The 22,551-nt window shown below is 47.5% G+C and overlaps 1 protein-coding gene across 1 annotated transcript in view; it reads left to right on the top strand.

The window, feature by feature from the left end:
- Tspan2 (tetraspanin 2) overlaps nucleotides 1–22,551 on the top strand; it is a 39,512-nt gene that overhangs the window by 10,421 nt on the left and 6,540 nt on the right. Inside the window, exons 2-7 of the mRNA XM_052179623.1 lie at nucleotides 5,497–5,599; nucleotides 12,902–12,999; nucleotides 13,760–13,834; nucleotides 14,886–14,984; nucleotides 16,435–16,506; nucleotides 21,678–21,761. Of these exons, the coding sequence (XP_052035583.1) occupies nucleotides 5,497–5,599; nucleotides 12,902–12,999; nucleotides 13,760–13,834; nucleotides 14,886–14,984; nucleotides 16,435–16,506; nucleotides 21,678–21,761 (531 nt within the window). The remainder of the gene's footprint in view (nucleotides 1–5,496; nucleotides 5,600–12,901; nucleotides 13,000–13,759; nucleotides 13,835–14,885; nucleotides 14,985–16,434; nucleotides 16,507–21,677; nucleotides 21,762–22,551) is intronic.

Raw genomic sequence — 22,551 nt, 5'->3', positions numbered from 1 at the left:
AGCCCCTCCAACACAGTTTCCTTGTACTGATTACCAACACACACGTACCCATCAAGGGTCCTAGCTCTGAGAGCCATCATGCCGAGGGTAGTCTTTAGAACGTGGGTTTAAGGAGAAAACAATTCTTCTCGCAGCTGAAGGAGTGGTGCCTCTGCTCCCCTGCCCCACCTTAGAGGGCTCTACAAGGCAGAGAGGAAACGCTTAGCAGCCAACGGCTAAGAGATGCTGCTGCCCTCACAGAGCTCAGGCCTTTAAAACCCAGAAATATTTAAATAGCAATAGTTATGTGAGCTATGAAATGACACGCATATCTAGGCCACGACAGGCTTCCCCAAGGCAGTGACCTGAGAGCTGAGAGGGAGGGGGGGTCAGCCTTCTGTGGGCAGTGCAGAAGAGCATTCTGACTCATGAAATAGCAAAAACAGATGTCCCCACTTGAGAAAAGACAGGGAGCCTGACTCCGGAGGCCGAGGCCCCTTCCATGGGCTCTTACCTGGTTATAAGCACTCGTGCTTGGCTAGAAATCCTGCTGGGGATGCTTTGGGCCAAGGAAGGATCCTCTCTACTGGGTCTCATCAGCAGAGAGCTGGGTAGCAGACAGAGCACATGGGCTCACTTGTCATGCAGGTGGCTGTGTCTAGGAGGGGGAGGCTGGGCGTGCTGGAAGACCTGTACAGACGCAGGGAGTCTGCACTCCGCATCTCAGTGCTGTGGGAGCCGGAGGGGAGATCAACAACGGTGGTAAAGTACAATTGAAATGCACGAGCCATTTTGCCTTAAACTGAAGGACTTGTGTTCTGCAGAGAGTTATTACCTGGTAGAAGCTTTCTGTCAATCTGCTTTTCTTCTAACTATTTGGACTCTGTCTTCCATCCTTTTTGCCCCAGAGTTTGAGACCATAAATTTCTTCTCTAAAGATATCTGGACAGTTTTCTGTGTCCGGCAAACTTTCTAGATCATTGGTAGCTGTTGATATAACTTGTCCACAAAGAATGTCTGTGACCGTCTGTTCAGTGATGGCCTCTGGACCCCATCTGGTGTGTTCTAGTCACCTTCTCCCTTTTAATTTACACATACTTATGCCATTGGTTCACCTGTGTTCCTCAAACCTACCCTACCTTATAACATTTTCTTCCTTCCTTTTGATTTTCTTGTTCCTATCTAAGACAGAGTCTTGCTGTGCAGCTCTGGCTAGTCCAGAACACACTAAGTAGACCAGGCTGGCCTCTAACTCACAAAGGTCCCCCTGCCTCTGCCTCTGCCTCGTATGTGCTGACACTAAAGGTGTGCACCACCACCACCCTGGCTGTTTTTAGTGTTTTTAATTAATTTGTTCTTAGTAATTACCACGGAGGTTCAGCTCACTCCATTGTATGAGAAGTCCATTCCAGGGCCAGTGAGGTGCCGCAGCAGGTGGGGGTGTTTGCCGCCAAGTCTCATGGTCTAACTTCAGTCCCCAGGACCCACATGGAGGCAGAAGACTATGGACTCCCACACATTGTCCTTTGACATCTACACACATGCTATGTATGGCACATGCATGTTCCCCACCCATTCAAAGCAGGCAAACGATTTTAAGAAGAAAAATCCATTTCTGCAAAAGCAATGGCATTTTTTCTTATAATTCTGCTAGGGACACTGCAAGTAATGCCTGCCCTAGAAGCAGGGCGACCCTCAGCAGTGGCCCCTGGCTACAGTGATGCTCCCTGGCCCTCGGGGTCTCCTTCCCACTCCTTGGCATCCTCTCTGTGGTTTTCCTGAGCATTGGTCTGTGGCTGCTCGCTGTGTTTGGCAGCCAAGCAACATTCAGCTCCTGCTCACTCCCATCAAGAGTTGAGTTCCTATCCCCACTCCCTCGGGGCACTGCAGAGGCTTCCCACCATGATGCAGGCTAAGCAGAAGCCATGAGCCATGGCTGCCCCCACACTCCTGTGACGATGCTGCCGTGTACTCCCCGACACTGGCCTCTTTCTTGGCGTAGCATGGAGGTAAGGGATGGCCTCTCCCCTGTGCTATTCCTTCTGCCTCAACCTTTACATCCCACTAATTCTTGGCTGCTCTGTGAAACTGAACTCATTCTTCAAAGCATATATGTATATATCAGAATGGGCATGCCTGCCACCCGCCAGTGCCCCGTGCCCTCCCTCGGTCATGGGTGCTGCCCCCCTTCAGCACACTTCCTGCATCTTTATTGCGTGTCTCACTTTATGTGATTGGCCTCCGCGTCTCCGACAGGGAGCATATAGTCCCCGGCCTGGCTCGCACTGTGGTCGGCTCTCACTCAATGTGCACGGAAGAAGAGAAGGAAGTGAGGAGAGAGAAAAGCGGGGGCAAGGAGGGACTGGAGAAGGAGCTCATTTCTTGCTTGCTTCAGCTTTTCCTGCGTATAGATGTAGTATATCTATATAAAATGGGCTGGAATTAAAAGCATTGTGGCAGAGGGGACGTGGGGCCTACTGGGTGAAAGCTTGGGACTACAGAGGCCTGAAAGCTTCCCTCAAGTGCTGGGGAGAGAGAGCATCTTCTGCTGTAGGGAATGCTCACAATAACAAGAACCTGTGCCTGACAGGAAGCTTGCTTCCTCTGCTCTCACTGGAATGGAGTTTGTGGGATTTTCTTGCCTCCCCTTGAGCAGTTCCCAGTGTGCAGTTCACCAACCACAAGTGCAGCAAACATGGCATCTCATGAGCCTGGCGGGTCTTGAGCATTCAGAAGGGCTGAAGAGCTACACGGTGGCCGCTACACGGTGGCCGCTACACGGTGACCGCTACACGGTGGCCGCTACACGGTGACTGCTACACGGTGGCCGCTACACGGTGACTGCTACACGGTGGCCGCTACACGGTGACTGCTACACGGTGGCTGCCGTGCCTCCTTCCAAAGCAGAGACTGTTCTGGCCCTGGAAAGTTCCTTACCCACACATCCCTAAAACAGCCCACAGCATTCTGGGAGGATTCCCTGCCACACAGTGATGACATTCAGCTAAGCCATAGTTTCCTTGACCCAGAGAGGAAAGCCATGTGTGTGGTTTGGGGTTGGGGCCTGGATGAGCAAGTGTGGATTTTCCCCCTTGCCCACTGGCTCTAAATTGCAACCTCTCTTTTCATTTTCCGTTGTGCCTCAAACACATCTGTGCCAGAACTGGACGATGGATTCTGTCTGGGAAGACGATCCAGACAGCAGTAAATTAGAGCTTGTGTTCAGAGATTCCAAAAGTGCGGTCTCGTGGTAGGGTGTCCCTGAGACCAGTCACCTCCTCCGTGCTCGGTGTGGTGGCTGCTGGTTGGGCCCAGGGCCTCTGTCAACAGATTTTGCTTTGTGTTTGGAAACTCTGTCTTTCCATTAAGGCACCAGTGAGACGGGTAAGTAGGGAAGCCCGTGGGACTCACTGGGCAGACTCAGCCCAGGCATTCCTAGGGACAGGCTTGACCAAAGATAGTACTCCTCTCTGTGCATAGCAGCCAGAGCCCCAGAGCTGCCACCTTCCTGAGTTAAGCACAGAACAAGAAGGTTCTCCATTTTCCATATTGGACATAAAAAACAGTATGCAATGCCTTCTCAAAAGCTATCTTTTTTAAGTCTAGAAGACTAATGCATAATTAATGTAGAGCCCTTAGAAGACAGAAGAAAAGTGTCACCTGTAACCCCACCCTTCAAAGATAAACACTTTTATGCCGTGGCATGATTTCATCTCATGGTTCCATGCCAGCCTGCTCTTAAAAAAAAAAAAAAAAAAGTAAAACGTCTTTCAAAGACAGCAGAGCCTGTCTTTTTTTCTTTTCTTTTTTTTTTTTCTTTTTTTTTCTTTTAGCTGCCCCACAAATTATCCAATTAGTGTCCTCTCTGAGGGCTGGAAACCTTTGGTTATTCCCCTTGGAAGTAGCCAGCTGGTAGAACTCAGCCACCCACTCCCCCTCACTGAAGGCAGGCCTGCATAGTTCTGAAGAAGCCAGCCACACAGGGAATTGGCCTTGGGAAACGAAATGAAGAGGAGGAAAGTCCTCAGACACACAGCCAGGCCTTTCAGGGGCAGCACCGGGTCTCTTAAAGGCTGCCCTCCCTACAAGAGAGAAGGGGCCTGCCTGGAAAGGCCTCTGGCCTAATCCTGACTGGGTTTTTCCTTCTTAACCTCTGGTCTGCATTTCCTCCTTGGCTTCTGCTGCTGAGGTGGGTGCTCTTCTCTTCACAGATGAGAGCAGACCCTCACTGACTGGTGAAAGGCTAGGGCTGCCCAACAGTAACTGGAAGAGTTGGCAGAAGCAGGATGGTATTTTTTACATCTCTGGGGATTTTCCCATAATGCTTTGACTCACAAGATACCCTGTAAATAAGTGTTAATTGATAGATACAATGATATCCGAGTGCTGTTTGTGGGGAAAACACCTGACTGGAGCCTGTGGGCCTGTGTTTGGGACAGTCCTGTGATGACGGGGCTGTCAGCTTAGCCTGTAACAGTCTTCAGCCTCAGGAGAGGAAACCCAATGATGACTCTTCCAGCTGCCAGCCTGCCCAGCCACTGCCTGCGCCAGCCACTCAGCCTCTCCGTGAGCCACATAGCATACAGTCCGTGCCTTTCGGAAACATATTTTTTCCTTTCTCACTTTCCATGGAAACTCAAAATAGCAACAACATCATCAACAACAACAAAAAAAACCCTCCTTCCTTGCCTGCAAAACCATGCCTGGGTAGGGGCAGGGTGTCGGTCACCATGTAGGAATCAAGAAGAGGGGGTCACGGGAGTCTCTGGGTCACAGGAATCTCTGAACAGACTTGGGATTACATCATGGACATTTGCATGCATATAAATGCATAATTGGAAATTGCATCAGCAAGTGTAGGTGGGCCCAAGGCTGGTGTGGGTTTGTTTGTTTTTCTAATTTAGAAGGTGACTTCCCGCAGGTCTTAGAGTTCATCTTGCTCTTGGTGACTCCCCCACCCCCATCCCCAGACAGTGGCCATTCACTAAGATGTCGGTGAGGAAGTCCAGTGTATACCCGGCAAGAGACAATAATGCAAGGGGCAGATGCCTGGCAGGACGAATGTTGGAACAGTGGTTTTCTCTCTCTCTCTCTCTCTCTCTCTCACACACACACACACACACACACACACACACACACACACACACACACGAGAGAGAGAGAGAGAGAGAGAGAGAGAGAGAGAGAGAGAGAGAGACAGAGAAAGAGAGAGAGAGAGACAGAGAGAGAGAGAGACAGAGAGAGAGAGACAGAGAGAGACAGAGAGAAAGAGGTGGGGGGAGAAAGCCAGCCTTAGGACAGCCCAGAGCAGATCAGTCATATTGGGTCCCTGAGGGGCACTGAGCCCAAGCTTTTCCCTCTAAGCCTGGTTTCTTTCCTGGCAAGACATGAAGAATAGGCAAGATGGTGTCTACAGGGGCAACCCTCCAAGTCTGGACATCCCACGCCTGCAGCCTGTTCTCCAGTCTGTGTCCACATTCCTCCTCCATAGTCAACTCTCTGCTGTTTATCTTCTAGCTAGCCGGATCAGCCGTCATTGCATTTGGACTATGGTTTCGATTTGGAGGTACCATAAAGGATTTATCATCAGAGGACAAATCCCCAGAGTATTTCTATGTGGGTAAGTGACTTCAATTTCCCTAAAGATTGGGTCTGTGGGACAGGGGAGAGGCAAGAGTCACTGTCTGAGTGTCTGGACCCACACACTTCAGCTGGTCCTAGGGATGGGCCTCTGTGGACCTTCCTTCTCTTTCCAGGATAAAAGGTCCCAAGAAAATCGATTTTTTTTTTTTTTACTTAAAGAAGTATCAAGGAAATGTAACTAAAATTTATCTTAAAGAGTTAGGACCCACCCTTCCTCTCTGGGGTGCTTCTCCAGTCATTCAAGCCGTCACGGGGAGCCTCAATGACTCCATATTTTACTTTGTGATCTGGTGTTTTAACATGGAAACAACTCAAAATGAAGAGATACTTCAAAGTTTTGGGGTGCTAATCACAAAACTTCCATCAGTAGAGACTGCTGAGAGAAGGGAAAGGAGATTCCTGTCCCTGGAAAAGGGGAACAGGCAGAAGGACAACAGCCACACCTCCTGCCAAGATGGAAGGAGGTGAGGTGAAAATGGGGTGACACATAAAGCGGGTGCTCTTCTGGGGGGCTTTGGTCCCTCTAGTATTTTAGCCCTGCTCTGCCCTCCTATTGCGGTTCTAGCACTGTGTCCTCATCAATACAATCCAAAAGAGAAAAAGGAAGTTCCAACTTCACCCGTCCTCTTCCAGAAGTCTGCTCTTGCAGCCTGTTGACCGGAATCACAGCGTATATTCATGCCTAAGCCAACGTTGGCCCAGAAGAGGATGGCAATGGCTGTGTTTCTAATTCTTGGGCCTTGTGCTTTGTTCCTACAAAAACCCAGTCCTCCAACTTCTGAGCACTGACTGTCCGTGTTTACTGTCACTCACCGTGGGCTATCAGCAGGGGGAGATGTGGCTGAGGAGCCAAGGTGGGTGTACCCACACTCATGCCCGCAGCGCTAAGGAGGATTCCCGCTCCGCTGGTGGACTGGTGGACTGCCTTCGCTCTCATCCATCCTCAGTCTGCTTAGCTTTAGGGTGTTTAGGCCAACAGGAAGCGGGCTACACAAACAGTTTGGTGCCTGGCACTAGCATAAGGCTGGGAAGTGTAAGGAGGTCTGTAGAAATGAAAGAAGCATGTTTTATTGGAGTTAGAAACCTACAGCTTCTGGAAGCCATTTAATCATAGCAGAGAGGAGACAGAAAGATGAGCCAAGATGGCCACGGGCTGGATTCTGATAGCTTCATTTGAGTCCTTGTGATGAGTACTAGCCTGGATTTTCAGCCATGTGGCTCACTAAATTTCCATTCTATTCAAGTCTAGTGGAGCAGGTTTCTATGGCTGGTCACCGTAGAAAGATTCCTGACATACTTGTCACAAACAGGACATGAAAAGGCATCTCTGCGTCTCAGGCCATGTCCACCCGCTTGGCTAGCTTAGAGAGGGAAGCAGGAATGTCTGAGTAGAGCAGCTGACCCTCCTGCTCACCACGGAGAGCTCTGGGCTTGGCAAACACTCAGCCTGGATTTTGTCACAGTGGTTAAATGCCAACAGAACACTTTTGCCTGCCTAAGTTTGTTCAGCATTTTTGAGTGAAGAGATCACAAGATATTTTTGGGTTGAATTCAAAACTGTACCTGTGAAACTTTATTTACACCTCAGACCGTAGGCAACACAGGTGGAGTTGCTCCTGGATCATTAGGCTCTCCAGCCCCATAGGAACACCCTCCCTCCAGCTGGGAGGAAGGCACCTTAGCTCACTGACTGACCTGGAGGGGGACATCATGCTTGTTGATTTTGCTTTGGGGCTTTTTGAGTCAGAGTCTCATGTAGACCAGGCTGGAATGGAACCTAATAGCTGATGATATCATTGAACTCCTGATCCTCCTGCCTCCACTTCTGAAGTACTAGGATCTCAGGTGTGGGCCACTAAGCCTAAAGGTTCTGTGTGTTTTCCTTCAGAATGTGTTTCAGAATCATCGGCTCACACCCATTGCCCTTTGGTTAAAGACTGCCCTAAACAGGTTTAGCATGTTCAAGTGGTTCTTCAAGACACAAAGCCACAGCCAGGTGCCCAGAGCCCCAGCTTCTTAGGAATTGAGGGGGATCACAGAGAAGGGCAGAAGAGAAGGGAGCCACTCAGCCTAGAGTGAAGAAACCTCCAGAAAGCCACACTGCATAGCTCTGGGTAGGCAGCAGGCAGGCCTTTTAGAATTGCCCCATGTTTGCAAGAATGCTCTCCCTTCCAGCATCCTCATCTTCCCTCCATGGTGATGGAGTTTCTCTCTGTACTAATGCTTGTTCCCAGTGTCCAAGGCAGACAGAATGGTAGGCATTAGCCAAAGCAGGGAGCCACGATTGCGGGGAAATGAGGCTGTGGAGGGAGGCAGTCCGGCCGACTGCTGCCCGCCGCCTGCATTTGCTGTTCCTCTGGGCCCAGGCCCAGGCCTAGTGGCTGACCCAGGGTCTCTGTGTCCCTTGGTTGCCTAGGTGAGGAAGGAAGAGGCTGGCAAGAGTGGAGCTGGCAGAGAGAGGACTTGGGTTACTTGGGGTTTCCTAGACCTTCTCCATTCCAATTTCTTTCAGGGAACTCTCGGAAAAAGCCCCTGCTTTTTCCTAATTCCAACAGCCTGCCAATCTGATTTCCTGTACTCGCCCCTCCCCATGTTTTGGAAGGGTGGATGCCTTGGGGTCTTCCAGGATCATAGAGTGGGGAGTGGTCCTCCCTGTCTCCGGAAGCTGGAGCACATGAGCTCATGTCTGTGAGTTGAGGGAGTGAGCAGCTTTCTCCACTGGGGGTGCCCACACAAACAGCCACTTGGCTCCTCAGAGGCACAGCCTGGCTATGTCTGTCTTACCCTGTTGAATTCAAAGCCCGGACTTGAGTGTGGCTGAAGATTGTGTGGAAGGAAAGTGTTCCATTGCTAACCATTCAGAGGCTGGCTTGTCTTTGTCAATACTCTGACTCACTCTGGTAATATTTTTTTAACTTCATCCCTGACACCATTCTAGCTGGATAACAGAAACTACCATGTCTGGACAGTTTCTCCAAAGTCATTCTACAGGAATCAGAATAGATTATTATTATGCCAGAATTGTAGATCACAACCCTGAAGGAGAGGGCTTACCTCAGCAGCCCAGAGTTCTGGACCCTAGCCTGTTCTTTTGGGGGAAACACCCAGGAAGCAGCAATTTTAGAAATCTCAGGAACCCCCTACCATTTATACATGGCAGATTTCTAGCTAAGAAATTCACTGTTCTGAGTCTCTACTGAAAATGTAGCTGAGAGTTTGGGGTTCGCACTTTAGCTGGATTCCAGTTTACCTGTCATAGCTTTGTAACTTTCATTTGCTGCATCTTGGATTCTTTAGCTGTGGACTGCGAAGTTGTGTAAGTGCAGGGACAACTGAGCTGTGGTGAGTGGTGAGTAAATACTAACTCTCGCTATTCATGTACTGAGGAGATGTGGAGGAAAAGCCGTGTGGTGAGGGAAGACAGCGCACTAGAGGAGCAGTCGGGGTGGGTTTAGACCAACTGTCACATGGTCCTTCCATCAAGGACAGTCTTCACATGCGTCACGTGCACAGTGCTCCTGGAGAGGGCTGAGCCACCAGCAAGTGGTACTTCCCACCAGCGATGTGGAGTGAGACAAATAAAGCACCTGGAATACTAACTGCTATCTAGTAACTGCTGCAGCTGCTATTTAGAAAGCCTCCAACCTTTTCCCATGAGCTCAGACTCATATGTATTCCTCTATATACAGCCAACCCATAGAATTGGTTCACATCTGTTGGTTCAGCATCTACAAATTCAAACAACCCCAGATCAAAGATTTTTTTAATGCCTCTCTTCTGAACATGTACAGACCTTTTCATGCCATTAATCCCTAAATAATAAGCCTAAAAACTCTAGAACATTTGTGTTGTGCTAGATATGATGCATAACCTAGAGATGATTTAGAGGATGCAGGGGGTTGTGAGTGAATTATGTGTAAATATGACACCATTTCATGAGTGGCTCATGCATCCACTGGTTGGTATGTAAGGGATCCTGGGACTAAACCCTGTGGAAACTGAATGAGTGATGGCTGTAATTATGTGCTTCCACGGGAAACTGGAAGGAAAACTTCTGCAGAGACACACACACATCAGGAAAAAAAAATAGATGAAAAGCCAATCATAAGCAGGTTGCAGAAGACCATCTGCTGCCAGGATCTCTGTCGGCGGTGAGCACGCCAATATATCCACTCCCAACAAGGATTTTTAGATGAGTTTGTGCTGATGAGCCTTGAACGGGCCCTCTTGATCCTTTGTTAGCTGAAACAGTGCTTCTAGAAGGGTCTGAACTCTGAGGAGGAAAGTTGGAATCATCAGAAAAGAAGGCGTCCCTGGGGAGGCGCTGCTGGTAGCATCTCACTGGCATCGCAAAGCCCAGCCATTAGCAATAAAACAAAATTTCAAAGGACTTTCCTCTTTCAATTCAAGGAAAATAGGGGCTTAGAAAACATAAGAGACTTATTAAGTAGGTCACATGTTAGTCTTGCATGCTCTTGGGAGAGAGGACTCTATGGAAGCCATTTTGGAATTAATATGTAGTTATAGGCTAATTGATCCATCCGCAGCTCTTTTTAAACCCATACTTTAAATAGAGTATCCTTGGAAGCCTTAGGGCTTACATTGTGCAGACTCTTACAGCCAGATTTGGCAGGCCCAAGGAATTCGTTGCATATGGAAGTTTCCTGTGATTCTCTCCAGCTCCACAGAGAGTCTCATTTTGAACCAGGAGGACAGGCACATCCTTTCATGCAGACAGAGGCTTGCTATGGAGAGGCCTCAGGAGCAGAAGCTGCTGAGATGCTTAGGTTGTTTTGTCTATACTGTTCGAGTGAGCACATCTCCTGATTGTTGCCAGAAAGACCTATGGAACTGTACCCACTGGGGAGACCCTCTGTCTTAAGTTCTCAGGCCCCTATACACTGGGAGCCTGTCTCTTCATGACATCACTTTCCTATCTCAGACCTCAGGATATGAGGCCACATCCCACTTGGCTGATCTTGGAGAGCACAGTCTAATACATGCTCATTGCAATGAGATCTCAGAATGTGTGTCTAAGTACAGATGCTTGGAGAGATGAGGCAAGAAGTCCGGGACTTTCACTGTCCACTGGAGAAATACATAATGACTGAAGGTTCTCACCTGAAGATTTGTAGACCTGAAATCTTCAGAAAACTGTGGGAACTTACAAAGGTCCAATTTATACTAGAACAGGGCATGGTCACCAGTTGCCTGAAGTGTAGTGTATGATAGATGAGGATTTAGGGAGCTGGACCATAGGCTGCGACCCCAACTCTATCTTCACACTGGATCAAACAGTTGTAGAAGTAGTGACAGGAGGCAATGACACTGTAAGCAAGAAGTCAGTGAGTTAACAGGGCTCTCTCCCTCGAGGCCTTATGGAAAAGTGCTGATAGGATGCTGTTGTTGCTGCTGCTGCTGCTGCCTCCATGACCACCACTGCCCCTTACTCAGCTGTCTCAGTAAGGAGTGTAGAGTGGGAATCAGGACTCTTGCCTCTGACCTCTTGTAAAATCGCAGGAATGTCCTCTTTTCCCAACCAGACTGCTTTGAGGAACCAAGGAGATGATAGAAGTGAAAGAGCTTTGGAGAGCGCCGACATCGCACAATAAGGTGTTCAGGCAGAGGAGCCAACAACACTTGTATTTAAATGGTCTCGGTTCTCTTGTAACCATATCTATTCCCCATGAAATGATCCTCTTAGAGAAAGCAGACCCGGAGGGATTGATGGAGCTGAAACATCTGGAAACGTAGGTCCCTCCAGACTGCACAGCCAACCTTTCCCCACTTAGGGGAAAGGTGCAGGAAGCAGTCGCTAGCTTGCAGCCTCATCTAGGTCTGTTTACAGATAGGCCTGCCCACAAACCAGCTGTGAGCCACCCAGAGGAACCCCCAGGAAGTGCCTGAATGCCAGAGTCAGGGGTTCCCCACAGGGGTGGGACCCAAGCACCCTACTACCACCACTTCCGGGTGAATAAAAATGGTTTCCAGGTGACTCATCTGACTAAAATGCAAAAGGAAAAAACAGAGACCATTAGCCTTACTCCCAGTGAGTCAAGTGCCAGGCCCAGCCCTAGCATTGTGCTGTCCCTTATCTCAGGATGGGAGAAGGAAATCAGGAGGGCCTGGTCCGGACCTCCCAGGACCAGCATGTTGCTGGTCATTTTTCTCTGTGAGGAAAATTCTCCTGGGGCCTGACTTAGGAAGTGAAGTTTCCAAAAAGTAAGTAAGGCTCTTGCTGTTGCTTGGGAGGCAGGATAGCCTCTTAGAGCAGCAACTTGTGACCTTGGGTCAATACCTTGATTCTCTGGGGCCCAGTTCCTTTGCCTAAGAAAGGAGGTAATAGAGCGGCTCAGTTCTTCACGCCTGTCATGAGAGCTGCCCTAGTAAACCTGGCTGCAGCAGAGCCTGACAAGAACACCCAATCACACACAGCAATTGTATTGAAATTCTCAAAAGGTAGTTAACTCTTGGTTCCAACATGGTGCTGCTAATAACATTGTGGGTGTCTATTACCTTATTGTTCTCCCTCATGGGTTGTTTATTTTGATTTTTGTTTTATAACATGCCCTCCTGTGTGTCCAATATCTTAGGCACTGCCCTCGAAAGAAGAAAAAATTCACACAAAACTGACTTGATACTGTGTGTCCTGTGTTCCTGTCCTTACCCACACCCCACTCTGTCCCTTCCCCTCCCGTTACCCAGCAGGTACTCTTGCCTCCCACACCCTTGGCTTCAAGTCCTTCAGTGGTGGAGACAGCCATTAAGTCCAGAGGACAGGGGGGCTCTGGGGCTCAAGAAAAGGCTTGGGCTTGTGTCGCAGCTGTGAGGCCAGTTTCTGATTACCCCGACACAGTGTCATTGGCCTTGTGGGGGTGGTACTGCTTCCTCTGCACAAAGGTGCACAGTCCAGGATGAAGTGTTTGGACTTTGGGAAGCTTGTGGTGGCCCTTCATTGCAACAGCTCTGGGCTGAGGTGGAGGCGGCCTCTTCCCCTCACTGGCTGTGTGTTCTCAGACGGGTTGCTTGGCTTCCTTCAGCCTCAGTCTCCTGACTTGTCTACTGTTATGAGAGGAGATAGGATTACTTTGCTGAGTAAGCAGGTATGGATGACGTGTAGACAGTAAGTTCACCAGCACAGGTGGCAGCAGAATGTTCCACGGAGATGAAGGCCAGAGCCCAGCTGGTGTGGGAGGCAGGGCTCCTGTCTCCTGCACTGGCCTTGGTGGGTCTGTCTTTACTCAGGCTCTGAACGGTCTCCCTGGCCTCTCATCCACAGGGCTGTATGTGCTGGTTGGAGCTGGGGCCCTCATGATGACTGTGGGCTTCTTCGGGTGCTGTGGAGCCATGCGTGAGTCACAATGTGTGCTCGGATCAGTAAGTGGGGTTTATGGGGTGGGCATGGGGTGGACTGGCAGACTTCCCTGGAAGAAGACCTAGCTCCTCTAGGACATAAAGCCTTGGCACTGGAGCCTCTCTCTGGTGTCTGTTTTCCCCATCTCCTGCATGAGAATAATATTATCTTTGTTCCTGCCTCTATGGAAAATGTGAAAACAATGAAGTCATTAGAGGAAAGACGTTTGGGGAAGAGTGCTTCAGAATTGATTGTTCTTTAAGAAATAATATTTCACTGTGGATGAGGCAGCTTAAAGATCCTCATAGCCAGGAAAGAACTGTTATCTATAAGGAGAGCATTTCTAGTTAAGATCAATAACTTACCCAAACATCCCTCTGGTCCTTATTTTAACCCCCAGCTTGTGTTTGAAAATGCAACAACAGAAGCGGCCTCTGTTACCTGCTGCCCAGTCAGTGCTCTGAACCCTTGAGGAGGTGAGGGGCATCAGAGAGCCCACTCTGGACTCCTCACAGGGAGCCTGAAGCAGGGGGTTCTGATGCCCCTCATCGCCTGTTCCCATCAGTCTTTGGGTTTTCCATGTCTGCCTGATGCTTCTCATCTATGGCTGTGTGAAATTTCTATTTCCTCTCCCAGATGATCTTTTTTCTCTAAATAAAGCTAAAAAAAGCTGTCTTGTGTATCACAGAGCTGAGTTTGTTTTATCACAGAGCTGAGAATGTATTCAGGCTAAATAAATTGAAAAGGTATTAAATTAATGACATTAGTATTTTCTCTCCACAGTTTTTTACCTGTCTGCTGGTGATATTTGCTGCTGAAGTAACCACTGGAGTATTTGCATTTATAGGCAAGGATGTAGTAAGTAAATCCTAGAATTTTTGTGATTGTTAAGGCAGTTTTCTTATGGCAAATGATATAGAATATCTACCCCAAAATATCATTAAGAAACAAAATAGCCTCCCTCCAAATTGTGTAAGTAGAACCTTTTACCTAGTAGTGTACAGAGCTCATCATGTATATGAGTGGTAATATTTGGTTTCTAGTTCATGTATAAACTAGTCTATGTTTGTTTGTTTAGGATTTCTGGTTTAAGATTGTTTCTAGTTCAAAATGAAGCAGGCATTAGGTTATAGAAAAAAGAATGAAGCAAGAAAAAAGGAGAAAGAACCCACTTTCTCATTTCTTGGGTGTCACTTGTCCAAAAGGCGTGGCTTAGACAGGGGCTGCCCTATTGTGAGAAGCTAAATCCTGGCCAGCTGCATGTGAATAGCAGTCCTCCGTGCCCAGAGGAGGTCATGACAAAAGGGCAGGCGGCCTTTCCAGTGAACTCGTGTGCTGTCCTTGATGGATGTATGAGCTTAGTGTAAAACTGATAAACAAGGAAACTGAGTGACTACACCCTATGGAACATTCTTAACCTGGCTTCTGGTCCCCAGAGGTTCCCAGTCTCATATTAGCTCTACACAGGGCTCAAGCCCGTGGATTTGGTCATATGTCTTTGACTAGAAAAAGCATCCACTAAGCCATGCATGATCTCTGAATGCAGAACATCTTCCTTTGCAGTGGACACTTGCCTTGAGTTGGCAGGGAACCGTGCAGTCATGGAGCCCACCTCGAGTGGCTCACAGGACCTTCCACATGGGCCTAGTTGACAGTGAAGCCTGTCAGGGTTACAAATCCCCACACCAAGATATAATAAAATGTTCTTGGTTGGTTTATCCTTCCATTTCCAAAAGCATCTCAGGACCTCTAGAATCTATGTTTTGTTCTATATGTGTAGAATCCTCTTAAAATACAGAGGAGTGTGTGGGAAATAGGCGTCACCAATTTTCTTCGTGAAGAGGGGATTTTCTTGGTAAAATGAAAATGTCTGCAAATTCCCATTCACCATGTCCTGGTGTTTTTTCAGGCTATACGACATGTACAGACCATGTATGAGGAGGCCTACAGTGATTACCTTAAAGACAGGGGAAGGGGTAATGGAACGCTCATTACCTTCCACTCAGCAGTGAGTAACTTCTTCTTTGACATCACATTTTCTATTGGCCATGCCTGAACCAGGCTCTCTAATCACCTTAATTAAAAATAAACATAAATAAAATAAATGGAAGCAGCTGCATTTGATTTAACTCTGGTAAGAGCACAGAGTTTGTGCTTTGTGTAGACCTTTGGCTAGAAAGAGGCCTACCACAGATTCACAAGAAGTCAAGGCATATGCTCAAGAGACCAAAAAGCATGAGCAAGACACTGAGAAAGCCACCCAAATGTGTGTCCATTCCTTCAGAGGTGACATTGTGGTGTGACAGAAGCAAGCATGGTGACTGTCTGAGGGTTTCCATTGCTGGGAACAGACACCATGACCAAGTCCCTCTTATAAAAGACAACATTTAGTTGGGGCTGACTAACAGGTTCAGAGGTTCAATCCATTATCCTGGTGGGAAGCATGACAGTGTTCAGGCAGGCATGGTGCTGGAGGAGCTGAGTTCTATGTCTTGTTTTGAAGGCAAACAGGAGAAGACTGACTTCCAGGCAGACAGGAGGAGGCTCAAAGTCCACCCCACAGTGACACACTTCCTTCAACTAGGTCACACCCCCTAACAGTGCCACTCGCTGGACCAAGCATATTCAAACCACCACAGTGATCTCCAAGCCAGGAAATCTCAGCTCCAGCATGTCTCTTAGCAGCTTTGCGACACTGAATGAGTTAGGTAGATAGACCTCTCTGATATCTTTCAGCTCACTCCTCATCTATAAAATGAAGATTGTTGGGAAACAACTATATTCCCTTCTAGAATGTGCTAGAGTACTGTGCTACATAGAGTCAAGAAAAGCTTATAGAGGAAATGAGCCAGACCAAGGTCATTCTGTTTTCTTAAGCACTGCATTTTGGAGAAGTAACTGAACTTCAGGGCCATGTGTTTCCAGGTACCTGGCTCTGTATGACAAGGGTGTCTTAGAAGGTTCCCCAGAGAGGGCGAGCAGCACAAAGCTCCCTTTGTCTTAAGTAGCCCGCCCTGAGGCAGGGTGCCTATTTGCCTGCTACTCTGGCCTTGGCTTGCCCATCTCCCTCTCCTCTCTTCTCATATAGTCCCGGGCTAAAGAGCCCTTCCCAAAACTCATAAAGCTTTTGCTCCTCCGCGGGTTTTTGGACTTGCGGTGTGATGGAACTCGCATGTGAGGCCCTGCTTCTGTCTCCCAGCTCCTTAAGGAGGACACCATCAGTTAGCTCCTTGCCCTAGCCTGCCCCAAGTCACTTCATATCATATAACTTTTGCAGCTTTGAAGAAGTCCTGTTTCTGGGGTACTAGCACAGTCCTGTGATTCTTCCTTTGCTCTCCAGAAATAGCAGTTGCCTCAAAGCTGCTTTGTGGCCTTGGCACTGCCAGCCAGCAATGGCACAGAGCCCTGGGGCCAGCACTCCTGCCTCCTGTCTCCTAAAGCCTCTTCTTGCTCTCTAGTTTCAGTGCTGTGGAAAAGAAAGCTCTGAACAAGTCCAGCCCACGTGTCCAAAGGAGCTGCCAGGCCATAAGGTAGGCTGGGTGTTCCAGGGTCCCTTCACCAGCCCCCTGCTGCGAGGAGGTTTGGATCTTAGTGGAGGCAGGGAGGCCTCAGGCCTTCTTTCCAGGGATTCTAGGAGGCTGCCTCCTAGTGGAGCCTGAGCCTTACCCATGCCATATGAGATAAACGACAACTCCCAGTCAGGTTCCTCATACCCTGGGAATGGTGGGAGGCCTGCTTGCAGTGCCTATGCTGTGTGTATTAATTAAGGTATATTAATTTGGTTCACCAGACAAGAGTTCTGTGTTCTACACTTCTTTCTGGGACAGTCGCAGCGCTGATAAATGTAACTCTATCAGGTATTCTATAAGTGAAAGAGACAAGACAGTCCCTCCCTCAGTGGCTTCATAGGCTAGCCCATGGCTACAGTGATATACAAAACGTCTGTCCAGGGAAGCACGGAGACACAGCAGAATTAGGAAAGCTTTGTGTGGAAGCATGTGAGTCTTGACAAAGGGAGGCGAAGCAGGCAGCCAGGAGAGGGCCTGTGGGAGAACAGGAACCCAGAGGAACTAACGCTTCTGGGAAAGACAAGCTGGGATTCCTACCTGGAGGTTTGAGGAAGCCATCGCTCTCAGCACACTGAGAAGCAATATGGCTTTTGCCTTGAAAAAGTCCTCTCTCCAGGAGGGACTGTTTCAGTTCTGGGGTATTGCAAAGGGCCTTAGGTACTCCTGTGAAACCAAGTCTGGCCTTTGTGCTGTTAGCTTAGGGAGCCATGGAGAGGATTGGATTTTTGTTTTATTGAGTTTTCTGTGATGGTGATGAGAAAGATTGAGGGGTGATGAATATCCTCAAGTTGGGGTGACCCCTTTGAAAACACTTCGCTGCTCCTTGCCACCCACATGAGGCTAACTGAGAAAGCTGGACGGAGTGGAGCAGAGGGGGCAGCATGTTCAGTACTAATGACCACATGGATATCAGAGAAGATGAGAAGCCACCACTGGGGTCTGGCTTCTCCACCTGTGCAGAAGACAGTGTCATTCACTGAATGAATGATTGGAGGACAGATAACCAGTTATAGAAAAAAGAAACAGCATGTGGGCTTTTCAAGTGTTTTAAAAGATCTAATTTAATTATGCCTGTGTGGGGAGAAAATGTAGATAATGCCATGAATGAAGCTGCTTGAGGAGGCTAGAGAAATCAGATTCCCCTGAAACTGCAACTACAGGCGGTTGTGTACTATCTGACAAGAGTGCTGGGAACCAGACTCAGGTCTGCTACTATTAACAGTGGGCCTTTCTCTAGCTCCTAATTCAGTGTTTTCAATGTTGTGGTTTGGAAAATCTTCCATGTGTCTTAAAAGAGATATTAAGAGTATCGATGACTTATGTAATCTTAGAGTTATAGATATGGATTTGACCCATGAGATTTTGAAGAAAATCTTTTGAATACAACTCTAAGAAACAACGCCATTTAAGACTGGGCAAAAGGGGGAGCAGCCAAACAGGGACACTAGGAAGATGAGTCAGACACAAGGGAAGTGCTGTGGACGGACTGGCTCAGTGTTTACTGATTCCTCCTGTCAGGCGCTGTGGATACAAAGATGAATGAGACAAGGCCCTTACCCACAAAGAACCTACTGTCTAATGGGAGATGGAGACACTATCGTGCACAGTGCACAGTTGGGGTATGGACAGAGTTTGCATGGTGCTCCGATGGCCCAGGAGAGGCATGGAGGAGACACCAGCCGAAGGGTTGCTGGGGAAAGGCTGAGTGCGGTGAGGAGGACAGCTCAGCTGATGAGAAAACTGAGTTCACAAAAGATGAAGCGCAGATGACTATTAAATGCAGAGAAAGCATAGGCAGTCAGAAGCAATCTTAAATTAATAGCAAATTTAAATGCCAAGACTCCATTGTTTAACATGTGAAACTGGCCTCTTACTAACAGCACAACATGGGTGAGCACGTGGTGAAATGAGCAGTTATAGGAACGGGCACAGGGTCCGAGGTTAGTGCAGCCATGCAATCCAGAGTCTTAAATGAGCTCAGGCTCCTTCATCAAGAAACTCTATTTCTCAGAATTTATTCTAAAGAAAGGGATTTATTTAATGTGTGCAGGAACTGTGGAGATGGCTCAGCTGACAAACTGTTTAGCACCCAAGCACGATGACCTGGGTTTAGTCCTTGGGACACAAAGAAATCTGGGTGTGGGAGAACTGTCTGTAATTCCAATGCTGGGAAGGTGGGGGCAGATGATGATTGGGGCTTGCTAGTCAGCCAACCTATCCTAATTGGTGAACCCCAAGTTCCATGAGAGAGCCAGTGTCAAAATACAAGACTGGCAGTCCCTGTGGCGTGCGCGCGCGCGTGTGCACACACACACACACACACACACACACACACACACACACACGGGGGGGGGGGGGAGGGGAGAAATGCAGATAAAAATGTTCATGCAGTGGTTTTTATTATAAGACATATATATTAATAACTTAATACTGATTTCTTAACATGTAACAACAGGATATTGTTTAAATTACAATCCTTTTGTAGGATATGATTTATGGGCACTAGGAATCACAATTTTAAGAATATTTAATGTAAGAAGATATTTTTAGTCTCTTCTGTTAAGCATAAGAGCACACAGATTGATATAAAAGCGAGCTGAGTGTGTGGATCTTTTATACACAAGAATCATCAATGGTATTAGTTATGATCTTAGCAGAGGACAGATGTTTCTTATTTTCATGTTATTAATGTCTATTTTCCAAATCTCAATGACTCTGTATTCCCTTGTGAATAAGGAAAGCCAGTACATATTTTGTAATTTGTTTTTCACAAAAGAAGCTGTCGGTGAATGGAAAGAGAGGCTTTTGGCAGAGCTGAGGCGGAAGGCGGGGCAGCGGCGGGAGGCGGGGCAGCAGCGGGAGGCGGGGCAGCGGCGGGAGACAGGTTGCTTTGCTTGCTGTAGATTGAAAACACTGAGCGGTGGTGTCACTTGGAAACATTAATTGTAATAAAGAGGCTGTGCGCTTGGGAAGGAAAGAGGGTGGCTGGCAGACTTCCTGAGAGAATGAGGATCAGAGCCAGAGAAGGAGCTGACCTTCCACAGCGAAGGCCACTGCTTTGTGAGAAAAGGACTTTGAAAAGGGATCCTTGGGTTTTTGTTGTTGTTTTGTTTTTTTTTTTTAAGATTTATTTATTATTATATCTAAGTACACTCACTGCAGCTGTCTTCAGACACACCAAAAGAGGGCATCAGATCTCATTACGGATGGTTGTGAGCCACCTTGTGGTTGCTGGGATTTGAACTCAGGACCTCCAGAAAAGCAGTCAGTGCTCTTAACCACTGGACCATAGAGGAACAACAATTTGAACCATCCAGAGCTCCCAGGGACAAAACCACCAACCAAAGAGGGACCCATGGCTCCAGATGCATATGCAGCAGTGGATGGCCTTGTTGGATATCAAAGGAAAGAGAAGCCTTGGTCCTGAGAAGGCTAGATGCCCCAGTATAGGGGAATGCCAGACAGGGAAACAGGAGTGGGTGGATTGGTGTGCAGGGGGAAGGGGAATGGGTTAGGGGATTCTCGGGGGCAGGGGGGGCGCAGGGGGGGGGGGTTGGAGACCAGGAAAGGGGACAACATTTGAAATGTAAATAAAGAACATATCAATCCGGGCGGTGGTGATGCACACCTGTAATCCCAGCACTCTGGGAGGCAGAGGCAGGCGGATTTCTGAGTTCGAGGCCAGCCTGGTCTACAGAGTGAGTTCCAGGACAGCCAAGGCTACACAGAGAAACCCTGTCTCAAAAAAACCAAATCCAAAAAAAAAAAAAAAAAAGAACATATCAAAGCAGTAAAGAGCACTGACTGCTCTACCAGAGGTCTTGAGTTCAATTCCCAGCAACCACATGGTGGCTCACAATCATATCTGTAATGGGGATCCGATGCCCTGTTCTGGTGTGTCTGAAGACAGCTGCAATGTACCCATATATACATAAAACAAATAAAATCTTAAAAAAAAAAAAGACTAAGCATATATCTAAAAAAGCGGGGGGAGAGGGGAGACCCTGTACCTTTTCACACCCTCTCACTACCTTAAAGAGAGCCTGGCACAGAAGGAAGGCAGTCCTGAGTCGCGGTGAAGGGAGAAAGGCTGAAAGGAGCGGACAGACTGTGGCATGCCAGGAAGCCTCTGTCTCCAGCAGTGCTCCAGGCTTTCCCCAGAATGCATTATCATTCCTCTGGGGGTCTGCATCCTCTCCACCAGGCTCCCGGGGAGCAAAGGACGCTATCTTACTGCTCCACACCCACCAATGCACTCCAGCAGCTTAAACGAGGTCTACAGAATCCTAAACATAAGAGGAGGCATGAGCGGTTACCATTTCCGAACATGTGGCTATCAGAGGGTGCTAAGGACCTGTGTGCCTGAGGATGCGTCTGGGCTGAGAGTATACTTCTATACAGGAAATCTCCAAGCAGAAGTGTTTGGCACTGGGAATCTAGATAATGGTTACAGAAGGTCCCCTCTGCCCCCTGCCCAGTTTACTCCCCACCCCCAGCCCCTGTCCATGAATGTTCTTCCAACCCATGCTTCACAAATCTCCTAAAGGTCAAAGGTTGGGACCACAGCCCAGCTAACACTAGAGGGAATGCTCTTCTGATTCCCAAGACCTTGTTTTCCATAATTTAATTTGACCCCATGCAGATTAGTCTCTTAATAAGTCTTATTAGCCTCTTAATAAGTTACACATACCTTGCATAGTCAAATACATCAAGTGTATACAAATTCCTTTTAAATTGTAAATGCAAAGAGGAGGTTATAATTTAGAGAATATGGTATCTTTCTTTGCTGAAAGTAAAAAAAAAAAAGAAAAATTCTTACGTTTTGGGATGCCGAGGTGGGGTGGTGACTAGAAACAGCTTTGTAGCACCATATTTCAGAGCTCTGAAGCAGACCTTTGGCCTAAATAGAAAAGCTTACCCAAAAGGTGAGAATTGCATTTGCCCAACACTGTGTTTGTGCTTTATAGTTGTCAGGCTGATGTTACCCTGAGGGATGGTTTGCATATGAGCAGAGGCCTACACGAATTAACGCACAGACCCAGATAGCAAAGGAAAGAACAGGTCGAGGGATGAGTCAGTCACACAATCAGTTTTTACTGCTGTCTTGTTTTGTTTTTTTTTTTTCAAAACAGAATTGCATCGACAAAATTGAATCCATAATCAGCGTTAAACTCCAGCTCATTGGAATTGTTGGTATTGGGATTGCGGGTCTCACGGTAAGAAAGTTCTAGAATGTAATCTTTTTTTACCTTTTAAGAAGCATTTCTCTTCAAATTGGAGATGGCAGTTTCTTAAATGACAGTTCTCAAAATGGGTGAAGACTTTTGTTCACAATATATCTCCTAAGAACAAAAGCTAATAATGACATACATCAGTAGTAACTATGTAAAATATGACACAAATTTCAGTATCCACCCAATTATGACCTTGACTTTGTCATTGCAATAACTTCCCATTAAGCCTGCCATCGTAACCTTGGTAAGTGATCTCAATTCACAGTCACAGGATAGCAAGTCTCTTCATCTATGCACTGACAGGCAGCATAGGGCAAACGCTGGTATCACACAAACTGGCTCCACCTCCTGGCTCCATTACTTTCTTATAAGCCCTGAGATTGAAGGAGAGTTTCTTAATTTCTCTAAGCTTCGATAGTTGTAGAATATAAATTTTAAACATACCAGCCTTACAGGATTATTATGAAGGTCAAATGGGATACTGCCTATAACCTATTGTTACAAATTAATTGACATAAAATCTGAATATGTTGCATTTAATAAGTACCATCTTTCTGTATACTTTTATTGTGGGCAAACCCAGAATTCAAGGAAAGGGGATATCATCTGCAAAGGAGCGAAGCATGCTCTACCATCAAAGGCCCAGTCCTTTAATAGCACAAGAGAAGAGCACATGGGAGAGAGCTGGGGATGAAGCCCTGTTGTTAGAGCACTTTCCTATCCCAGTACTGCACACACCTGTGGTCCAGCCACTTAGGAGATGGTGGCAAAA

This window comes from Apodemus sylvaticus, chromosome 4 (assembly GCF_947179515.1).
Source record: "Apodemus sylvaticus chromosome 4, mApoSyl1.1, whole genome shotgun sequence".
Lineage (NCBI taxonomy): Eukaryota > Metazoa > Chordata > Mammalia > Rodentia > Muridae > Apodemus > Apodemus sylvaticus.
This window is presented reverse-complemented; position numbering and strand designations above follow the sequence as displayed.